Source organism: Poecilia latipinna, unplaced genomic scaffold, assembly GCF_001443285.1.
Source record: "Poecilia latipinna isolate Pla-1442-1.1 unplaced genomic scaffold, P_latipinna-1.0 Scaffold1016, whole genome shotgun sequence".
NCBI lineage: Eukaryota > Metazoa > Chordata > Actinopteri > Cyprinodontiformes > Poeciliidae > Poecilia > Poecilia latipinna.
In genome coordinates, this window is record NW_015113632.1 from 154,388 (window position 1) to 175,562 (window position 21,175).

Below are 21,175 nucleotides of genomic sequence, written 5' to 3' on the forward strand. Positions count from 1 at the left end.
CCGATCGATCGGCACACCTCTAGTTTTTGCCAAACATGTCCAAATAAGTTTTAGACTCACCTGTCCAAAGAACATCATTCAGGATTTATTAATGTCCCCTCTCAAATTTTAGGTAGGTCTTAGACACCAAAGGTTTTTTTTCTTGCATAAAATGAGGATGAAAATAACTTTCAGTGTTTTTGGAGACTTCTTTTTGCATCTTGCGGTTTGATTCGGGATGAACTTTGCTTTTAAGTCCAGAGCTGGAGAGTGGATTGGTTAATGTGAGAACTTTATATCCCTATTCAGACCCATATACTGATAAAATTGGCTCTTTAAGTTTCGATGGTGTTGAGTTTGAGGTCTTTTGTTGCTTTTGGACAAAATATTCACCGATGATGCACACAGAGGCTTTTTTTCTGAGACTTTCCGTCCTGCTTCCAGTGAAATCGGTGAAGGATCGGCTTTATCCACGTTGTCCGAAAGCAAGTTTACCTAAAAGAAAAAAAACGTTTCTGCTGATCACGACTCTTTTGTTTTATATTCTGAAACAACATTTTCTTACACATCTCCTACGTGTGAAGTTATCAACACAAAACGCAACCTCAAGAGCCTTGTCTGCCACTTTTGACGTGTTGTAAACTAAAGTGAGAACGCACCTGCGTCACCAACTGTCCTGCCAACCGGATCTGAACCAAACTGCTAGCAAATTATCCTGAACTTTCCGCTCTTCATGCATGACAAAGTGCCTCTGGATAGTTTCGGTTCATCACCATTGAATGTTTCCAGCTTTAAGACTCTGAGTCAGGTTTTTTCGTATAGCGCTTTTCAAAAGGCCCCTTTCATATCTGGTGCCCTGCAAAATCATTTGTGGCAATGGCAAATCTGAAAAGTGCGTACTGCATTTGTTTTTTAGCCCCCAGGGAGCAGTTAATGTACTGACGGCCATCTTTAATCCTACACCAATATCTGATTTTAAAAGTATCTATTAAAGGAAATTTGTTTTGATTTTTAAGGTAAAGAACAACCATGTTATGCTTGTTGAGGTTTTTCAATAAAAATATACAGCAATCATCAATTTCTTCAATGAAATGTAACATTTTGTAGATATTTACACCAAATGCTTTATTTGCTAAATGCTTTCTTATATTGCTTAAAATTACTAGAGCTTTTATAGCTCAAAAAGGCTCAAAAAATGAGAATATTGTGAAACAGTTCAATATTTCTGTTATCCCAGAAAGCGAAGCTCATCTTATATAGATTCATCTCACATACAGTGAAATATTTCTTGCAATTTTGAGAAATATGTCTTGCAGAAAATGGAAAAACTCAAATTCTGTTTCTGAAAATTTGAATATTGTGAAAAAGTTCACTACAGTATTCATAGAAAGTTGAGTGGAAGGAAAAAGGGTGGTAAGGAAAGGTGCACCAGCATAGTTTTTCATATAAAGCAGAGATGCATCTAAACATCGGAGAAATGTCACGTCTGGATCTTAATGCAGTGATGGTAAACTCTGGTCCTGCGGTTTTGTTCCCTGCTGCCTCTCGGCCAACTTTAATAACTGGGTGATTAACAACCTTCTGTGTCGCTTAATGGCCTAAACAGGAAGTAACGCAACTATTTCAGTCGTGATTCATTTGTGAAATTCATGGAATTTTTCTGCAAGGGTATCTAAAAATTACAATAGTGTTTTGAAAACTAGCATCTGTTTTTATTTTTGCCCGGTCAGAGATCTGTGTGAAAGTCCCTGCAGTCAAAATGGCTGCTAGCTGCGGCCAAAATGATCGTTTTCATATGAATTCAGTTTGTCTTTATGACATTTTACCATTTTAGGAAAACCCTATTAAAGTTTTATGCCTGCGCTTTTCCTCACCATGGATGCCGTATTTTTATAGACTTGATGCATCTCATTGAGAACTAACCATGGGTAACCATGGCAACCAGTGACAGTTTGAAGGCAGGCCAGCACTTTCTGCAGCATTTTCTCTGAAGTGTGTGAAGGTATGTGTATGATATGACTTAATTTCCCTTTGGGACAAACCAAATATTTTTAAAATCAGATTTGCACGAAAACTTTAACACACCGTAGGTGAGGTTTGGATGAATTAGTAAAATAAACACAATATGTTGAGAAAATGTACTTTTATAGTTGATGTTTGTTAGTGGAAATGTAGAGAAGACTCCAGTTAAGTGAGCATAAATGGATGTAGATCTGGAAATATGGGAGGAACACCTGATGGAAACTAACGCAGCTGTACACTTTATGAATTTGTTTAGTTTAAAGCTGCAGTTTATAGCTAAAAATAGCAACAAGAGATTCAAACCAGCTGATTATAGCAACTGGAAGACGGCAAACTAAAGGGGCTCTCAGACTGAGCCGTGCAGAACTCCACTCTTCTTGTTTTTTCTCTAAAAAAAAAAAGAAAAAAAAAGGAGAAAAGCAATCAGCTCGACTGAATTAGAATTGATGTTTTTATTTTCGCTGCCAGCGGCGCTGAGAGGAGCCTCAGGGTTTTCGTTGACCACACAAACAGACACTGCTGCGGTGGGAAAGCACAGCTCGGGTTCTTAGAAGTCACAGCTTCACACACAAACACACATAGCGCCTGCAGTGCATTGTGGGTAAGCCAGCAGTTACTGTAAGAAACGTCTACAGGTTTATGAGAAGTGATGTAACAGGAAGTGACATCGCTGCTGTGGGGTGGAGGGCCGGGGTCCGTCCAGCGTATCTAAGATGCAGCAGAAGTTTCTGCTGCCTGCAGAGGCGGTTTGAGTTTGGTTGTTAGGGGAAACGTCTCCGAATTAAAACATAAAAAACATAATCTGCATCTTTATTCAAGAGTACAGGAAAATAAATCTGCAGATAAACGCTTTAAATTAGAAGAAAGAAATAAAATCATGGTGAAAAATTACATTATTTTTTGCACAAATGTAGAGCTAAAATGGAAAAACTGTAATTTTAATTAGACCTTTGCTGCTTTGCTGGAGGAGAAAATACATCAACAGTGACTTCAGATAAACAACTGATAGATCATTTCCATATTCTCAGAGGACTCTGCAGACCCCAGGTAGCAGGTTAAAGGTTAAAGTTCATGACAGGAAAATTCAGAATAGATGAAACAAATCAGAATTTGGAAGGGACTCTTTTCTCTAATAAAATATTGGCAAAAAATTGAACTTTAGAGATGTTTATTTATTAAGTGCAACATTTTACAGTAAGTCAGCCTATCAAATGCGAAGCACGGTGGTGGAGGGTTGATACTTTTGGCTTTTTGCATCCATATGATGGAGTTATTAAACAAACTATGAACTCCTCTGCATCCTAAATGTGAGGCCGTCTGTCTGACAGCCGAGGCTTAGTCCAAACATCGTTAGAAACAACAGAATAGCTGAACAGCATGGTGCAACGGCCTAGTCAAAGTCCAAATTTCAATGTGAAATCAATATATCCTGTAGTGGGAGCTTCAGAGACGTGTCTGCAAACCTTAAAGTGTAACTAACCCCCGTGTGAAAGCAAAACTCCGCCCCAAAACACATTTAATGAGAATTTCACCCAAGTGGGCGGAGCTAAGAGACACTGGGGGCGTGGCCAGGTGTGGGGCTGAGCGGAGGGGGTCGCAGGGCTGTGGGCAGGACGAAACAAGCACTGCTGCCAGCTTAGTGACTGTGACGCTATATTTAGCCACTTTTTTCTGTTATTGGAAAGTTTCATGGGGACATTTGAAAGCAGCTCTGCATATGAAGGCCAAATTTACTCTGAAGTGTAAAGATGAAACCCTAAATAACGTGCTTAGAGAGTTAGACTTAGACTTTAATGAACTGAAACTGTTGGGAAGAAGAGGAGGAGAAACTGGTAAAGTCAAACAGTTCCAACCTCACATCGTCTGTCTGTGGTTCCTTCATTGCTCTTTTAACCTACTTCCTGCTGCCAGACAGGTCCTGTAATGCCTATAATCACATCTGGCTGATTTAAGTCAGGGTTTTGTAAATAATTTATGATGTAACAAGGAGAGTATTTGCTTTTTCAGTTTGGTTTGATATAATTTCTTCTTAATAAATAAAATTGTGTTGAATTGATTCTGATTTTCTTTATTTGATGTAAAAAAAATTTTTTTGATGAGTGTCTGCACAAAAACAGCGACTCAGATTAAATCCATCATTATTATAGTTAACTACAACTAATAAAATCTAAAATTAATAAACCATTTTATATTTGTCAACCGAAATAAATAAATAAAAACTTTATTAATTTAGAAGAATTGCCACTAACTGGAACTACTTGTACGTTTATAAAACTAACAATCGTTAGTTTTTGTGTTCATAAATCTATTTATTAGCCTTAAGTTTACATCAGCTGCCAGCAAATTACATTCTATCCAATATATAATCATAATGATATATCACTTTGAATTCTGCACATAAAAATGAACAAAAGTATTAAAAAACAAAAACTACTACTGCAACTAATAAAAACTAAGCTAAAACTCAACAATATTTAATTAATAACTTATAAACACCCTAAAAATGGATTAAAACTGAATTAAAATTAAAACTAATCCTGGTCTGAACCACAGAAAATAAAAAAAACACGTTCAACTGAAGTGCTTTCTGTTTATTTCAACTTGTGCCAATCAATAAATACACAATAAATAATCAACAGTCATAACAGCGTGATTCACTTTTAAATAAAACTCTTAAATAGAAAATAAATACGAAAAAACTAGAACATGTCAGCAAAAACGATGAAATCCCTGACGACTGTAGTACTTCTGCTGTAATAATAGTACATCAGTGCTGGGCTTGAAGGTGCAGAGAAGTAAAAGTACTTTACAGTACATAATAAAAAACTTTGGTGTACTTTGTACTGTAAACATCATCGACTCTCCAAGGCACTTCAATAGAAACAAGTTGATACAAAATTTACTCAGTCCCAAGAAAGAAAGAAAAGAAAACTTGGTTTGGACTCTGTTTACTTTCATTTAAAGTGTCTGACCAATGAGATGACTCCTCCTCATTTGGCCCCACCCACCTCTCTGCCACCGACCAATCAGAGTTCAACACACTCTATCCAGGGTTATGTTTTACATCAAGCTGATCTTCTCAGTATTTTACCTCCCGATGTTTTTAAAGTGGATAAATCAAGTATTTCCAGGTAAAATTATTTATCCTAATCTTTGCAGCATCTTGTTTTCAAGTAAAAAAACATTAAATCCCATTTAAAACATTACGACATTACATGTGTCAAGCTTAGCCTCATAGTTTGTTGTTTAATCAATAAATATATATGTGTATGAAAGAATCCCCTAATTACAAAATCCTTAACAGGCACTTTAATTTCAGTTTTCATTATCTGACATCCTTATTTCGCTGGTGTTTTTGTAGCCGTTATTGCTGCCCTTTTGCTTGTCTTTCAGGCTCCCAGGCGAGACTTGGTTCTGGTCTGCCGCCGCCGCCGCCGCCTCCTCATGACGTTGTCTGCCAGCGAGTTTGCTTTTTCGTAAATCCACGGCAGCTCCCACAGTGCTTTGCCCTGCACCTTGATGTTGTCCATCTGGAGAAGGAAGACCGGTCAGTTTCCAAATAATATCAACAAGTTCATCCAGTGATGAGCTGCATCTGTAAATGCTTAATTAAGGTGATTTATTGTATTTTAAGACCTTGAAAATACTCAAAAAGTCCAACTTTAGCCTCTTATTTCCATTATTTCGGTTAAAATAAGGTGATTGTTCTCAAAGCTTCTTTAAAAGTCTTTAAGATCTCTAGGAGACTTTCACAAACACTTCACAAGGTGTTTTAATAAACCCAAAATGGGCCTTTTTGAACCCAAACATCAGCTTTGACTTTGAGAACTTCAGATGTTGTTGAAAATCCTTCAGGTTTAGAAAGCATTCACACAATTTGATGCCACACATAATCCTTATTAGTAAAAACACCAAAAATAACTAAGAAACTCTTCTCCAGATGGAGATTTCAGCAGAACCAAGTGAAGAACTGTTTCCGTACCTCAATGTGTTTGAGCTTCTGCAGTTCGTGGAGAATCTTGACTTGCTCCTTATAGCTGTGCAGCTTCAGATCCCTGATCTTCTCTAAAACTTTGTTCAGGTTGGACCTGGTGTTGCCGGCAGCCAACGGCTTGGCGGTACTGGGGCCCGACGTGTCCGCTTTGTCCCCGCTGGTGGCCGACAGGGGGCTTGGAGTGGGCAGCTCCTTCAGCATGTGTACAATCAGCTTCTCATACGCCTCCAAAACGCCGCCCATGAACAACATCTGGGACTGAAAAAGATTTAAAAATTAGTAAGAAGAGTTTTAATCGTCCCTTTTTTTACTTTTACTACTATCTGAAGAAGTTACTTAAACCTGTTAAATGCAACAAAAAGCTGCTCATCTCTTGCTTGACTAGCATGTACCAGCCTTGAGGTGCTAAAGGTTTTTCACACAGTGGAAAAACTCTGTGGTCTCCCACACAAGAGTTAAACTAAGTGTAGTGTGGGCCATGAAGGGGAATGCCACCCACTGCCTGTTAAACATGAATGTCACATTCCAGTTTTGCTCGTCTGGATGCGACAGTTTCATCTGGTATAGATGCTCATTCAGGTGCGGCTGGAGGGTCGGAGGTGAGAAAAACTGTGTCAGACTGGATAAAAACTACATCGAATTGTTGCCTTTTGAGGCGTTAAATGAGTCACAGGAGGTCTTAGGAACATTTTGCTCTAAGGAAAAAGTGAATGGCAAACCCCCTGGGGGCTGTACACGCTAGCTGGGCACTAAAGCTAAACACTCCAGTGAACACCAGAAATAATGTCTACATATGCTACAAAATAGCCCGTGCTTTATTTATGCGTTTCCTTTGTGACGCATGCATTCACCCTATTCTTTAAATAAATTCAGCACTAAAAATAAAAATAAGCTCTCATAGTTACAAACTTTTAGCTGTATTAGTGCAATTCAACATATTTACCCAAATCATAGTGAAGAAATGATCTGAAGTTAGATTTTCTGATAAAACTGAGCCCTTTGTGTTCAGGATTTGCTTTGTAGTTTGTTCCTCCACTGATCTAAACCTGAAACTGATCTCCATCTTCACATGAAAACCACACCACTCTTCACGAGAAACGCCAGCCTGTGCCACAAAGAGCTTAACGTTTGAAATCATCTACAATTAGCTCTTGAAACTAAAAATGCCAACTTTGTGTCACAGTTTGGGGAGAGTGAAAGTTCCAGTTTGAAGGAAAGAAAACCACAATAACCTCAAAATAAACTCCTGTGTGTTAGTTCAGGTTTTTCAAAGTGTCTGAAAATGTTTTGGCAGACAGAAACACCAGCTAACTCCTAGCTTGGTAACATCGGCAAGTAAACAGCGTCTACCTCTCAACACGCTCTTAACACACCTACATGTAAACATGCACACTCACACTGCGAATATTTAGTCCCTAAAATCCACTTTAAATCCCAAATTTTACATCAATATGTGAAAATAGCTTCACTATATAAATATTAGCTCAAGTAGTTAGCCTAGCTTGGCATCAAGCTAACCAGAACATGCTAGAATGGGTTTTCTGATGCTCAGAAATATTTACTCTCTGCCTTGTGTTTGATTATTTTTAATAAAATGATGGATTTTTGCTGTTTTAACTATTCAACAGAAAATATTTTAACAAAGTTTCTATTTATCAGTGTTGCTGGATTTAGATTATTTTCTAAAATAAAAGGGTCAAACTAAAACCTGTAAGTACAAATTACAGTTTGAAATACTAACAAAAGCTCTGGATAAACATATTATAACATTATTTCTGAGAATCAGCTGATAATTGTCAAAATTTGACCTAATTTAAGACTCCAAAACATTTAGGTGCCGAGAAAATCCTGGGTTAGGCTTTGATCGACTATAAAACTTAATTTATCTAAATATTATGTATAATTTGTTTGTGTTGTAATCAAATACCTTATTTAAGGATGTTAAGTTATTAATATCAGTGCTAAATCTGTTTATGTTGGACTTTAAGCTAGCAGCGCTTAAAGGTAACGGCTCTACCACAATGGTGCTACACAACTATGAGAATTAGAATAATTCAATTAATCAATAACCACAATGAGAAATATTTTCATAATTCATAACCAAAGTAAGGACTTTACACTATTGTTTATTTTTGTAGCTGTTATTGATTTAGATGTTTGATAGTGAACATTTACCTCCATTTTGCCTTTCAGTTCTTCTTTGGGGAACACCTGCTTTCCGTCGTATATATCCGATTTAGAGATTTTCTGCAGAAAGATCAAAAACACAAAATATTTGTTTTTATAATAATTGAAATAATTAACATTCCTGCACATTTAAACAGACTAGCATTGAAAAAGGCCTTAATGGTGCATTCACTGTTAGAAAGGGAATCTCAAAGTTGCATTCTGCTTGGCTTTCAAAATAAGATAAAAATTTAACATTAAATAATTAAGCATGATTTCTGCAGAGGCTCACAGCAACAAAAAGTGTTTTTGGTGCAAATATTTCAGTATACTTGGGGAGGGGGGGAAGACAAAGCTAATTTAAAAGTAACTTTGCAACAAGATGCAGGAGCTTGTTTTAAGAAAATATCAAAGAAAAAGTTGTAGTTCCACTGACAGATTATTGCACTTAAAATCATTCATTGTTCCCATGTTGCAAGTGAAATAATAAGTCAGTTTGTCTTTTTTTGTCTAAGTACGCAAACATGTTTGCACCAGTAAGACTTTGTGTTTTTGCAGCGCAGATTTGTAGTGCAGTAATGCAGAAGTAAAACTCCTGAAAAGTCTCATAGATCTTATTCTTTTCTAGATGTTTTACTGTAGCTGGATTACAGGACACTTGTTGTGGCATTAGTTGTTGAAACAAACTTGAGAAAAGAGGCACAGAGTTGTTGCATGAAAGCAGCAGGTTGGCCTTTAACCCACACAGGTCTACGTGTTTGCGCATGTGTGTGTGAGAGTTTGTGGCGAGAGCATCAGGAAGCAGCAAAGACCTCCACACACTCAGACTGAAGCAGCTCGGCTGCCGGCGCCGCCGTTCGTACTCACATAGTGCTGCAGCAGGTCCTGCAGGGTTCTGTTCATGTCCTGAGGGAGGTACGACCCGCTGACCTGACCCACAGAGAGCCATGCCAACAGGCAGACCACCTTCCTCATCACAGAGCCCATCCTCATCATCATGCCGCTCCTCTGACTGTCTGCTGAGGTGTCGGTTTGATTCCCAGAGCGATCCCGATGCGATAGCCGGTTGTTTTCGATCCCTGTCGGAGCGACTCGGAGGACCGTCTGCCAGTCGTGTCTCTCACCCTGAAGTTGGCTCAAACTGTTTGACTTGTCATGAAAGCTTTTATTTATATCAGCCTATGAGAGAGAGAGAGAGAGTGATGCAGAGATGCAGCAGTGATCTAAGTGTGAAAAATGTGGTTGTGCAGTTTCCTTTAAATCACCAAACTTCATAGAAGTGGGTGAGGGGTCTCCCACTCATGCAAGTTCAACAATTTATAAAGTTTCTGATAATTTCCTCCCTCTCCCCTGGATTTGATGGGAAGTAAAGGTGCAGCTGGTCATTTTGGGGGGTCAGAAAGCTGCAGGGATGCTGATGTTCTGCATAAGAAGACAGCAGCTGGAAAACGCTGAGGTGGTTTAGGCTGCAGCCTGCGTCGGAAAGCTTTAGATCCAATAGAAACCCCATGGAAACTTTTACAAACGCTGATCAATCTGGTGCGTTTAGGGTTTCCCTGGGAAATCTGAGGAGTAATTAAACAGCTGATCTCACTTTGAATAAACTGGATTTATTACTCATTTTAATGCAATGCAAAAAATAAACTTTAAAATATTCTTTTATTTTAGAGTTTATGGCAGTAATTGTGCAACTTTTGATACAACAGCCACAATGTTCAGACTGGAAAGGCCTAGACTGCAACAACTCCAAGTATTTCTGGTCTAGTTTCTAGTGCAAAGCTCAGGTTATTTATTCTACTTGACCTTATTTTAAGTAAATAATTGAATATAAACAAGAAGTGCTACTGTTATTTATTGCAAGATATTTTTTTACCATAACTAAAAATATCTGCCTGTAGAAGTAGTATTTTTATCTACTCAGACAAGCTCCTATATCTTGCATAAAAGTAACTTGTAAAGTTATTTTTTCATATTTAAAGTATAATGAGATATTTGCATCAGAAACTAAAAAATACTTGGTAAGATTGAATGTTTTCACAGTGTAGACTCTGAATTTCAACAACAAAGTGAACTTTTTAGTATTATACACTGCTCAAAAAAATAAAGGGAACACTCAAATAACACATCCTAGATCTGAATGAATGAAATATTCTCATTGAATACTTTGTTCTGTACAAAGTTGAATGTGCTGACAACAAAATCACACAAAAATTATCAATGGAAATCAAATTTATTAACCAATGGAGGCCTGGATTTGGAGCCACACACAAAATTAAAGTGAAATGTTCCCTTTATTTTTTTGAGCAGTATACGTAGAAGCGAGACTTTACTGCAAAAAACCCCCTTAATTTCCAAATGTGACGTATTTTGTTCCTGGTTTCACTTTATTTATTTTTACATGCATAACACAAAGTGATTAGTTAGAACTTCTGCATTTTCTCCTGAAATTTATAAGCTTTTTATTTTAGAGTTTATGGCAATTATGATTCACAATTTTGGTACAACTTCCACAATGTTTATGCAAGAAAGGCCTACACTGCAAAAACATTTGGTCTAATTTCTAGTGTAAAAATCTTAGTACACTTGAAATAAGACAAAACTAACATAAAATAAACTTTTTAGCAAGAAATAGGAGCTTAATTTAAGTCAGTGGCATGTATAAATAGTACATTTTCATCAATATTAAGGAATTATTTACTTAAATCAAGCTTATCCATCTTATGCACCTCATAGATCCAAAATCAATAATTCATAAGTTATAGCTAATCACATTTTGTTATGCAGTTAAAGGAAATAAAGTAAAAGCAGGAAGAAAATATGTCAGATTTGGAAAAGAGTTTTAATTTTTTATTTTTTGCAAGAAAGTCTTGCTCCTGATATATTAACTATAATCCAGTGAAAGATTCACCTACACTGCAAAAACATTAAATCTTAAGTATTTTATATAGTTTCTAGTGCAATTATCACATTTTACTCAAAACAAGACAAAACTAACTTGCGAGTAACGTTTCTGCAAGACATAGGAGCTTGATGTAATTCAATAATTGTTAATTAAATTCACAACATAATTAAGCCTCATAAAATGCATTTTGCAGAACCGCTGCTCTGTGCAGGATCCCAAATCTAAATTAGAGAAGCAAGTAAGTTGCTGAAAAGCTACTAGTTGGTTTTGTCTTGTTTTAAGTCTATTAAGATATTTGCAGTAGAAACAAGACGAAAATATTTGTTTCTTTCTTGTTTTGTTTTTTTTTAAAGATCTCAGTCGTCAAACTGCAAAACATAAAATTTGACCAAGTATGAAACTGTCACATATTTGCAGCTTATCATTGAAGGCATAAATGAAAAAGCTGATTTTCTTAGACTCGTCTCCAGCATTAATATCTACCCAGATCGCAGCTTATTGAAAAAGTTAAACTGATTTTAAATGCGACACATTTGATTGTAATTCAGCAGATAATCTCTGATGTCGTCCATAATGAGGAAAAGCTGATTTCTGATGAGCGTAGCTGTTCATCTTGCATGCAAGGGTACCCATGGAAAGTTCAGTGGAAGGAAAAAATGTGGTGAAAAATAATTTGAAATGCATCAAATATTGTGTGATAAATCACTTTTTTAAATTGAATTGCTGAAGTAACTTCTTCACAGAGCATATATTCATAATTAGTATGGTTCCTCTCTGGTTTCCTCTCGCGCTCCAAACTGATTACTGCTCGTTTCTCTCCCAGTGAAATGGAGATCTGCATCAACATGAAGGGAAATAATCAATCTAACTTACTGATATGCACCTGCAGTGGATCAAGTTCATACCTTGTGTAAAATTAAAGGAGGAAGAAAATTATGAGGCACAGTAAATTTTATAAGGAAAATGCTAAATGCTTCCATGATTTTCTTACTTTTACGCAAGTTTATATATTTTCTCATATGTTTACAGATATATATATTATCTGTATATAATATATTTTCTCTTGTGACGTTCAGCTTCACCAGGAATAATGTGACTCATGATGGAAAAACGGAACAAAAAGCCGATGATATCACCTTTCTGTGCTGCAGTGGATCATTTCACAGAAACAGCAGAGCAGAAAGAAAAGGCAGAATGACAGTGGGTGGCGTTGAAGGTTCTGCCCTGTGCAGAACCGGTTCTGATTCTGACCCGTCTTTCTGTCTGCACACGAAGTGAGATAATTACCTGGAACACTAAACAGACGCAGTTCTGCGATCGTATCACTGCTGCGCGAGTTTTGGGTGGGAAACAACCTGCTGCAAGATGCATCAGCTGCAACCATGAAAGAAGGAAATTAAACCACAGGACGGTCGGCGCTTCACAGAAAGAGCTTTATAGTAACCGAATGTTTGACTCAAATGTTTGACTCAAAACTTAGTTATTAGCATCAATGTTTCTGCATTACATGTAAATAAACGTATTAAATCCTGCAGATGTATGCATCCCCTCTTCCTTGCAGAACTACAAGTTCAGTCAGACTGGATTCAAACGTCTGTGGAGATAGGATTTTAATTCTTGAATCAAATTCTGAGTTGAACTTTGACTAGGCCATTCTAACACATGACTCTGCCTTGATCTGAACTGGCAATTGTCCTGCTGGGAGCTCAAGTTTTCTGCAGCCTCCTAATAAGGTTTAGCTCCATCATCTTCCACACCATGATGCTGCCACCACCATGTTTCAGCTTGTAGAGGGTTTTGCATGCAGAGATGGATGCACAGTAAACTGATCACATCCAGCAAACTGAACAAACTGTGGACTGCTGGTGAAATGCGACTTTGTAGGCCTGCGGTTTAGAATGCTCTGCAGAGTTAAACGTCTGCATGAAGGGTTAACTCAGTGACACACAGCAGCAGCAGCAGATAAACTAGAGCCAGACTGGATTTCATTTGATGCATAATGGTCTGAGTTTTTATCGAACTTTAATCTTGAGCTTCGTTTGTAACTTTTAGCTCCTCAAAAAGCAGAAATGTTATCAATATGAACAACTTTGAGGCTGTGTTGTTGGAGTTTTAGGAAATACACTGACATTTACAGCAGGTTTGGTTTCTGTTCTCATTCATGCAAGAATTAAAATATTTTTTACTGAGAAATAAATCGCAGATCTTTTCTCGGTAACTTAAAGTGACAAAGTTTCTTTCCATTTTTATTTTTATTCTTTCATTTTGTTCTGGTAAAAGTTGACCAAAAAGCTGAAACCCGTCTTCAGTCTTTTATTTTGAAATAAATAATTAACTTGTCAGAGATTAATGCCGCAGTACAGTGTGAAGTACGGTGGTGCAGGTGTCATGATGTGGGGATTTTGCACACAGATTCAGTGTGAACTCCACATAACACACTTATCTAGTTTTTGATCCTGATGCCGTTTGTTCTCAGGTCTTTTTCAAAAAGTTTTTAAAAGTAATTTGAAGTCATATATATGATTTAAATGTTCAAAGATTTAAAAAGAACGTTTTGTCCCATTTTCATTTGATCTACTTAATAAACTAAAATGATTTTTGTATAAAACAAATCAGTAAGTTGTTGTGTTATGTGTCTATTATAAGACAGAAACACAATTTGTATGTTTTTGTGTTGATTGTTTTTTATTGGGGTTTTAAGAACCAAAACAGGTCAGTGTTTGTGGTTCCAATTACTCCAAATTAAGATTAACGCAAAAACTTTGTTTATAAATAAGAATCTGTATTTTACATATATTTCTTTGAAGAAGTTATTGTTCTGTAAAAATAAATGTTACCCTAAAAGATGAAAAAGTGTCCATCTACTTTAACTGTGCCTGTAGGTGAGAAGAGGCCACTGGAAATCCTTTAAAGGGCCAGAAATGGCCCCCGAACCGCACTTTGGGCACCGCTGATCTAAGCCATCCATCGTATCTCTGGCTTTTTTTCCTGCTGGTCTAAAGTCTTCTGCAGCTTCTAATATTATTATTCTGGGTTCAGCTCCATTTTCCTTCAAATCCCTGCTGGGAAAAAAAAGCTTTCCCTCAGTATTAAGCTGCCACCACCGTGTTTCAGTGTGACCATGCTGTGTTCAGGGTGAGAAGCTGCATTGAAGGGATTATTGTTGTTTTGGTAGCAATGAAAAACAAATTCTAGATTATTCAATGTAAAGTTTCAACCTTTTCCTGTTTCTTTGCATCAAAATGAATTATTGCAGTAAACTTTACATGACCTGAAGATAATGTTTTCTAATTTTGTCGCCAATTCATTGTCTTATTTTCTTCCTCCTTATGATGTTCAGCTCTGAGGAACGACACGAGAGCCTTCAGTTGTCTGACGGCGGCGGCTGCTGCTGCCATTGAGCAGAAAAGACAAAGCAGATGAAGAAACGGAAAACAGGAAGGTGAGGACGCTCAGGTGTGAGAACGTACGGGTATCCCCTGCTCACGCACATTAACGCTGGAGTTTCACAAAAGGAAGTTCGTCTCTGTTTGAAGGAAATGAACTGTTTCTTCTTAAATACGATCCTGAATATGAACCATCTTATTTTTACAAAACTTCTGATGAACCTAGGGTAAAATCCTCCCACTGTTTTTACTGACAATGTGATTCAATCAACTTTAGCTTTTAAAATGCAACAAAAGCAAAAAATAATAACACTAGCAGAACCTTTAGAGAACAATGCAAGTTATTCGGATGGTTAAGATTTAAAATATTTGGAGATTTTTCATATTTTAGAGTTAAACCTGATGAACAAATAAATCTCTTCAAATACAGGAATTTATTTGTGTACTTGCAGAGTTTCTAGTGATTGGCTCTGCATATGATGGTTCAACGTTTTCATTCAGCTTTCTCGGTTTCCAGATGTTAAAAAATGACATTAATAGCATAAAAAATGTTTTTAGTCGAATTGTCTTGTCTTCTTATTTTAAATCTAAGCTATTGTAGAACTGTTATCCCTCTAAAATTTATATTTCATAAAATGCTTCTAAAAAAGAGAAGCCAGAAAAAGTGAGTCAGAAATAAAGGATGGTTGGTTAATAAAGCAAAGTGCCGCCACTGAATCTCAATCTCTAAACTTGATGTAATCTTTGATACTATAAGATTCTTGAATGCATTTTAATGATGAAATCAAAATATCATTTCCATCGAAATATCATGTGAATTTTGAGAAATGTCGCAAAAAAGAAATGTTTCCATTTAGTAGTTTGGAGTGAATCAACCAGGCTACGCAAAAGGTGGTTCTGTCAGATGCTGATGTTACTCATTGCTGTAATTAACAGGAAGAATGAGAGGTAAAAGTTTGTTACGTCAATTGTGTTTCCGTCTCATCTTTATCGTATTAACTCTTTCAGAAAAGCCAAAACCAACCCTAAGCGAACATTAAAAACTTTTTCGTGAAACTCAGGAAGTTACTTTGAGTTTTAACGTTTCCATCAACCATTTTTAATCGATAGATATTTTAAATTGCGCATAAAAAAGCAGATGAAAACACGGCTTGGTTGGACAGAGCATCTGCTCTTCTCCTGCTTTTTTTTCAGCAAATCCCAGAATCCTAAGCAAACAGGAACCTGGTCCAGACAGATGAACTTTTCTGCTTCTGCTGATGATGATTTTTGGAGCGAGCTTCGTTTGATAGCCCGGTTGCCATGGTTTCTGATTGGTTTCTTGTAGATCTTTGTCAGAGTTGGTTGATTCTTATCAAAAAGAACCCAAACAAGTTTTGAACTAAACTCGTAACTTTTTGAATTAGCACTGTTTATGAATGCTGGAGTGTAAGAGCAGCTAAATACTTTATATCCTGAACAGATGAAGAAATGAGGCCTCTGGTAAATTCCTGTAAGTAAAGAGTTGATGGCTGTTCAGTTAATCCTCCGTTTATCTAGAAAGTCCAGTTTGTTTGGTGAGGTGTGAATCAAACTCTGGTCCGCCTGAATCCTCCTGTTGAAGTGAACTCTGGTTCGGTTTGAATGCATGTGTGAACGCCAAGACTGCTCCAAAAGCAGGAAGTGGACTACAGCATAGGGCATTCTGGGTAAATACAACCAAAACAGATGTGCTAACCTCGTGCTAACGGGACAAATGGCTCGTGGTCTTTAGCCAAAGGTTTCATGTTGTTTCCTTCAGTGATTCTTGGTGTAGCGCCCCCATAGGTGAGGAGGGGAACAGGCTGCTTAAAGGATTTGGTTGGTTTGACAGTGTGAAAGAGAACTACAGCAGCTGAAAATGTAACAAATGTTGCAATTTTGGTCCCAGATTGAACCGAATCCACCGGACTGTCGGGTGTGAAACTCCCTTAGTGAGTTTTACGTAGTTAAATTTGAGCCTTCATGGTTGTATTGTTTATTTTTTGCACTCTGTGTTGCTATTTTCTAGTAAAACACTTTGTGATCACGGTCTGTGAAAATTTGCTTTATAAATGAACTTACATGCTTATCTAATGCTGTTACCAGAATACCTCCAAATGACTCTGCTGTCTTTTTAACTAAAGATTATTGCAAAGGCTCAAATTCAGACTTTAAGTTTGACTTTTATATTGTTTTGACCGTCAGCCATATTGGTTTATCCTAATGTAACTTCTTTTTTACTGACGTATGTTTAAAAGTCATGATTTTTATTTATTTGTCGATGACCTTGCCAGCAGGTTGTCCATTTTGATGAATCATATTTTCTAAACGTTTGGAGAGTGGACGTTTTTCTTGGTGTGACCGAGGAGAAATCCCAGAGTTGCACTGAGGGCTGCCCCTGTACGACGAGGCCTGAGTCAACGGCTGTGGTTTGACGCTGCATTCAGATGCTCCTCAGTGTAGGAAGGTGACGACAGCAGGAAGACAGAAAAAGCCGAAAGGTCTTTTTACCATAAGTGTGAGTGTGAAATGAGTTAAGTGACGTGTTGAAGGCGTGATCGCTGACCAGACTTCAACATGCAACATATCTGAAGCATTATTTAAAAAAAGTTACATGTTGCGAAACGAAGTGGGGATATTATGTCAGAGTTTGAAAGGTGTTGCTATAGAAGCTGCAGTTGTTAACCCTTTATAATAAATTCAAAATATACACGTCTGTGATCAGTTTGAAGCAGAATTCATTTAGTTTTACATGAATAGATGAAGTGGGCTGGTTTGCTTTTTCTTAAGATACAAATTTACGGTTGACTATTTCTATTACAAACATAAACGGCTTCCAGAACTTCTGTAGAACTGATCTCTTCCTTCCCACCTGAAGAAATGTGCTTACAGCTCAAATGAAGTAAAGAATCACTAACGCTGACGTCGACGTACCAAAACTGGAACATAAAGAATAACCAACCAACTGGCGGGCGTTTGGGCGGTGTGAATGGAAACACGAACAGGGGAGGCAACGTGGTTTGTTAGCCAAGCTCAAGGCTCCAGACACACCTGGTATCCTTTCACTCTTCCTGTTGGATAATAAGATATATCTGCTAAAAATCTACTTTTTTTTTAATGGAGAGTTGGTTAAACTTAAACAAAATTTCAGATTAAACTGTATTATTCACAGAAAACAACGTCAAGCTGAGTGGAAACATCACTGGTACTGGAGTCCAACACCAGCTGCCTGTTGTGTCCAATCAGCTAAAACTCTCTACAAACGCCACCAAAACAATTGATTTATTATTAAACATGGGTGAAAAATGTGTAAAAACCAGCTGCCTTCAACTGGTTACATGTGTTGTATAATTATCCATCGATTGACATTTTCTATTCCAGTTTATATGATTTTTGTCACTGACAAAAATCTAACCAGTCAGTTTTGTACTACACCACACATCTGGAGCAAACTTCCAGAAAACTGCAAAACAGCTGAAACACAGAGCTTCTTTAAACCAAGGCTAAACCCTCCCTGTTTAGAGTTACCTTTAATTTGAAGTAAGTGAAATATTGATCAGTATATTTGATATGCAATTACTTGGTGATTTTATTGATGGGATTTGATAAAATTTAATGTTTACTGCTTGTTTCATAATTGATTATTGGTGTTTTTGAACTGCCTTGTTGCTGAAATGTGCTACATAAATAAACTTTACACTTTTAAAAAAAGTTTTGGAACATAATAGAATCAAATAAATGCAAAAAGATGTATTACTGGACACTGAAGTAAAACAAACAAAAAAAACAACAACTTTGTTTTACTTTTCTTGATCGTACTGAAATGAATACCAGGCTACCTGAATACATACCGAATCATGACTTTTGTTGACTAATTAATATTTTGAAGGTGTTGACACGCCCTTAAAAAGTCTTAAATTAATTTATCCAAAATTAAAGCCTTAAAAAGTCTTAAATTAATTTAAAAACAATGCAAGTTGGTCTTAAATTTTGTAAAGATGAATCTACCTAATCTTGTATTTTCTGTGTAGTTTTTTCCTCACTGTGTTAGGATTAGGTCAGGATGAAGTTTGAGTCACATCTTCATAGCATTCTCTGACTCACGGTGGTTGAAGCTACCGCTAACTAGCTGCTAATGTACTCTTGCTAGCTACCTAGCTAGTTTTTATGTGCATCATGGCTAAGTGCAAACTTATTGTTTTCCATACACTTTTATTGTGAAACTCGTCTTAAATTTCATTCATAATGGTCTTAAATTTGAGTTGGAGAAACCTGAAGGAACCTTAATTTTGTTGTTTTGATTACAGTTGAATAATCAAATCATGCAGTTAGTTAATCTGTTAACTGATTAACAAGTGTGTGGAATTAGTATTATTATTAACAGGATTTGTCCTTTCATTTTATATTTACATTTATTCTTTTTTTTTTTTACGTTTATATTTACATAGTTACATATGCTAACTAGTTGTTAGCCACAACCGTCCTCTTCTCAGTGTTTTATTACATCATGCAGTGGAGGGGAAATCCCTCCACATGATTGGTGAAGAGAAGGGAAACCTGTTGATGTCAGCCTGATGTCACAGGATAGTCATTCCACTCACTTTTTCTTCTTCTTCTTCTTCTTTCTCCACCGAATAAATGTTTTCCTTCAGAAGGTGGGATTTAGTACCGCTGACATTTTCAGACATTTATTTATTGATATACTTCAGAATTTCCTTTTATTTGCCGAGATTTAAAATGAAACCGGCTGTCAAGTTTATATCCTGTTTAGTCTTTATACGCCTGCAGACCTGCTGCCCTATTACTCAACCAAAATCAGTCCGTTTAATTATTACCTTTAGAAATGTATTTACATTTTAAAAAATCACCAAATAATTGGTTCTTAGACTTTAGAGGCTGATTGCCTCTATTGAAGAACACCGCACCCACTTCAACAAGACGAGACTGACTTTATTTTACATTTGAAAGAAGAAACATTGACGTAGGTAAAAGTAAACTTGTCTTAAACCAAATCAGAAGATTTTGCTGCTTCCTTTTCTTCTTCACCAAATGCAAATAAAAGCTGAGTGGCTTCTGATTTTCGTGGTTGTAGGATTTCCCTCTTGTCTTTGGTAAAAGACCACGAGTCGTTTCTCCTGCTGGCCTAGCGTGTTTGTTTTGGTTGTATTTATCCTCTGGACAATGTTAGCATCATGTTATTTTATTTCTCCACTGCATTTAACACAATTCAGCCTGATTTTATTTGTCAGAAACTCTTCAGGTGCATTCACACCACTTTTGTGTTGTCCGCTTTAATCCAACTCCACTGCGTTAGCCTAAAAAGTCTGGTTCGTTTGGGGAGGTGTGAATAAGTAATCAAACACTGATGCAAACCAAAAATGGAAACTCTGGTCCGCCAAAAAATCTGGGTCTTGGTTCAGTTGAACTCTGATTCACTTCAAATGCATATGTGAATGCCAATTGGACTCCAATAGCAGGAAGTTGATTATATCGCTTGGCATTTTGGGTAAATACAACCAAAACAAACTAGATTGTTTGTTTTGGTTCTGTACTACACCACAAGTCTGGTGTAGTACAGATTTGTGGTGTCATTTCTAGCGGGAGAAATGACTCCTGGTTTATTACCAAAGACAAAACAAAAATCTACAACCGCTAAAATCCAACGCCACTCAATTTTTGTTTCCATTTGGTGAAGAAGGAAGTTGCTCTCAGTGTCTTCAGAGGTTTTTGAGTCGTTTCCTTCAGTGGTTCGTGGTGCAGCGCCCCCACAGGCCAGGAGGGGAACAGGTTGGTTTGACTCAGAGCAGAGAGAGAAACAACCACAGCAGCTGGAAATGTAACAAATGCTGCAGTTTTGGTCCCAAGTCAGACCGAGTCTATCGGACTCCCTGGTGTGAAAACGGCGTTAGTGAGACTGAAGGATTGTGAGTCTAAGCAGGAGATTAACAGCACAGGAGCACCACAGGGACCTGTACTCCCACTATTCCTTTTCACTCAGATTTCAAGAACAAAACAGAACAAAGCAACAAAACAGACTCCTGTCATCTTCAGAAATACTCAAAAGACTGTCGGGTAGATTAGATGAACATTAACTTTACTGATACGATTCATTCAAAGCAAAAAGTTTAATAGGGAACCGATTGATCCGAGTGTCAAATGTAACTTTGAAAAATGTCACAAACCAACATTTTGGGTAAAGTTATTTGCTTTTATTGAAATAAAAACAACACAATAAATTAAAAATAAATAACTCCTAATAAATAATCATAAAATAAATATAACTCAGTCAGGTGGAACATTAGAATGTGAAATGGATTCAAGTAACCTGTTAAATACTTAAACTGCAGTTACAGTAAATGTGAAAGTGGAAGTAGACATGAACATCGAACACAGCGAGGCCCGTCACAAAAACACATTTTGATGGACAATAAATTCTCTCAGAAGTTAAGATGAACAATAATATTGTTGTTTTGAGACCATTTTCAAGTAATTTAATGGTAATAATGGCATAATAAAAGGTCAATAAACTGTAAATTATAATGAACATTTAACACTGAATGCATTTTAAATATCAAAAATAAATAAAGAAAACAAAGGAAGAACAAATAAAATGGATGGATGCTGAAGTCTCTGTAAACAAAACTGTCCTTCAAAAAAAGAAGATAGTTGAGACCAAAGCATCAAACTGAAGACTTTTATCAGAGATAAATCATGCCAATGGAAATC

At 36.8% G+C, this 21,175-nt stretch overlaps 1 protein-coding gene across 1 annotated transcript; it reads right to left on the bottom strand.

Moving 5' to 3' along the window:
- Window positions 1–5,390: 5,390 nt before the first annotated feature.
- ifng1 (interferon gamma 1) lies at window positions 5,391–9,160 on the bottom strand. The gene is made up of 4 exons (NM_001360739.1): window positions 9,029–9,160; window positions 8,171–8,242; window positions 5,984–6,253; window positions 5,391–5,531 (listed from the first exon to the last, which is right to left on the bottom strand). The coding sequence occupies exons 1-4, from the start codon at window positions 9,158–9,160 to the stop codon at window positions 5,391–5,393; spliced, it is 615 nt and encodes a 204-aa protein (NP_001347668.1).
- Between the last annotated feature and the right edge of the window lie 12,015 nt (window positions 9,161–21,175).

Bases quoted from the DNA above. Each gene is read 5' to 3' on its own strand.
- ifng1 (NM_001360739.1), bottom strand. From the start codon at position 9,160: ATGATGATGAGGATGGGCTCTGTGATGAGGAAGGTGGTCTGCCTGTTG. The intron at 6,254-8,170 runs GTAAATGTTCAC...AATCTTTTTCAG, and splicing joins AACTGAAAGGCAAAATGGAG to TCCCAGATGTTGTTCATGGG. The intron at 5,532-5,983 runs GTACGGAAACAG...TTCCTTCTCCAG, and splicing joins AGAAGCTCAAACACATTGAG to ATGGACAACATCAAGGTGCA.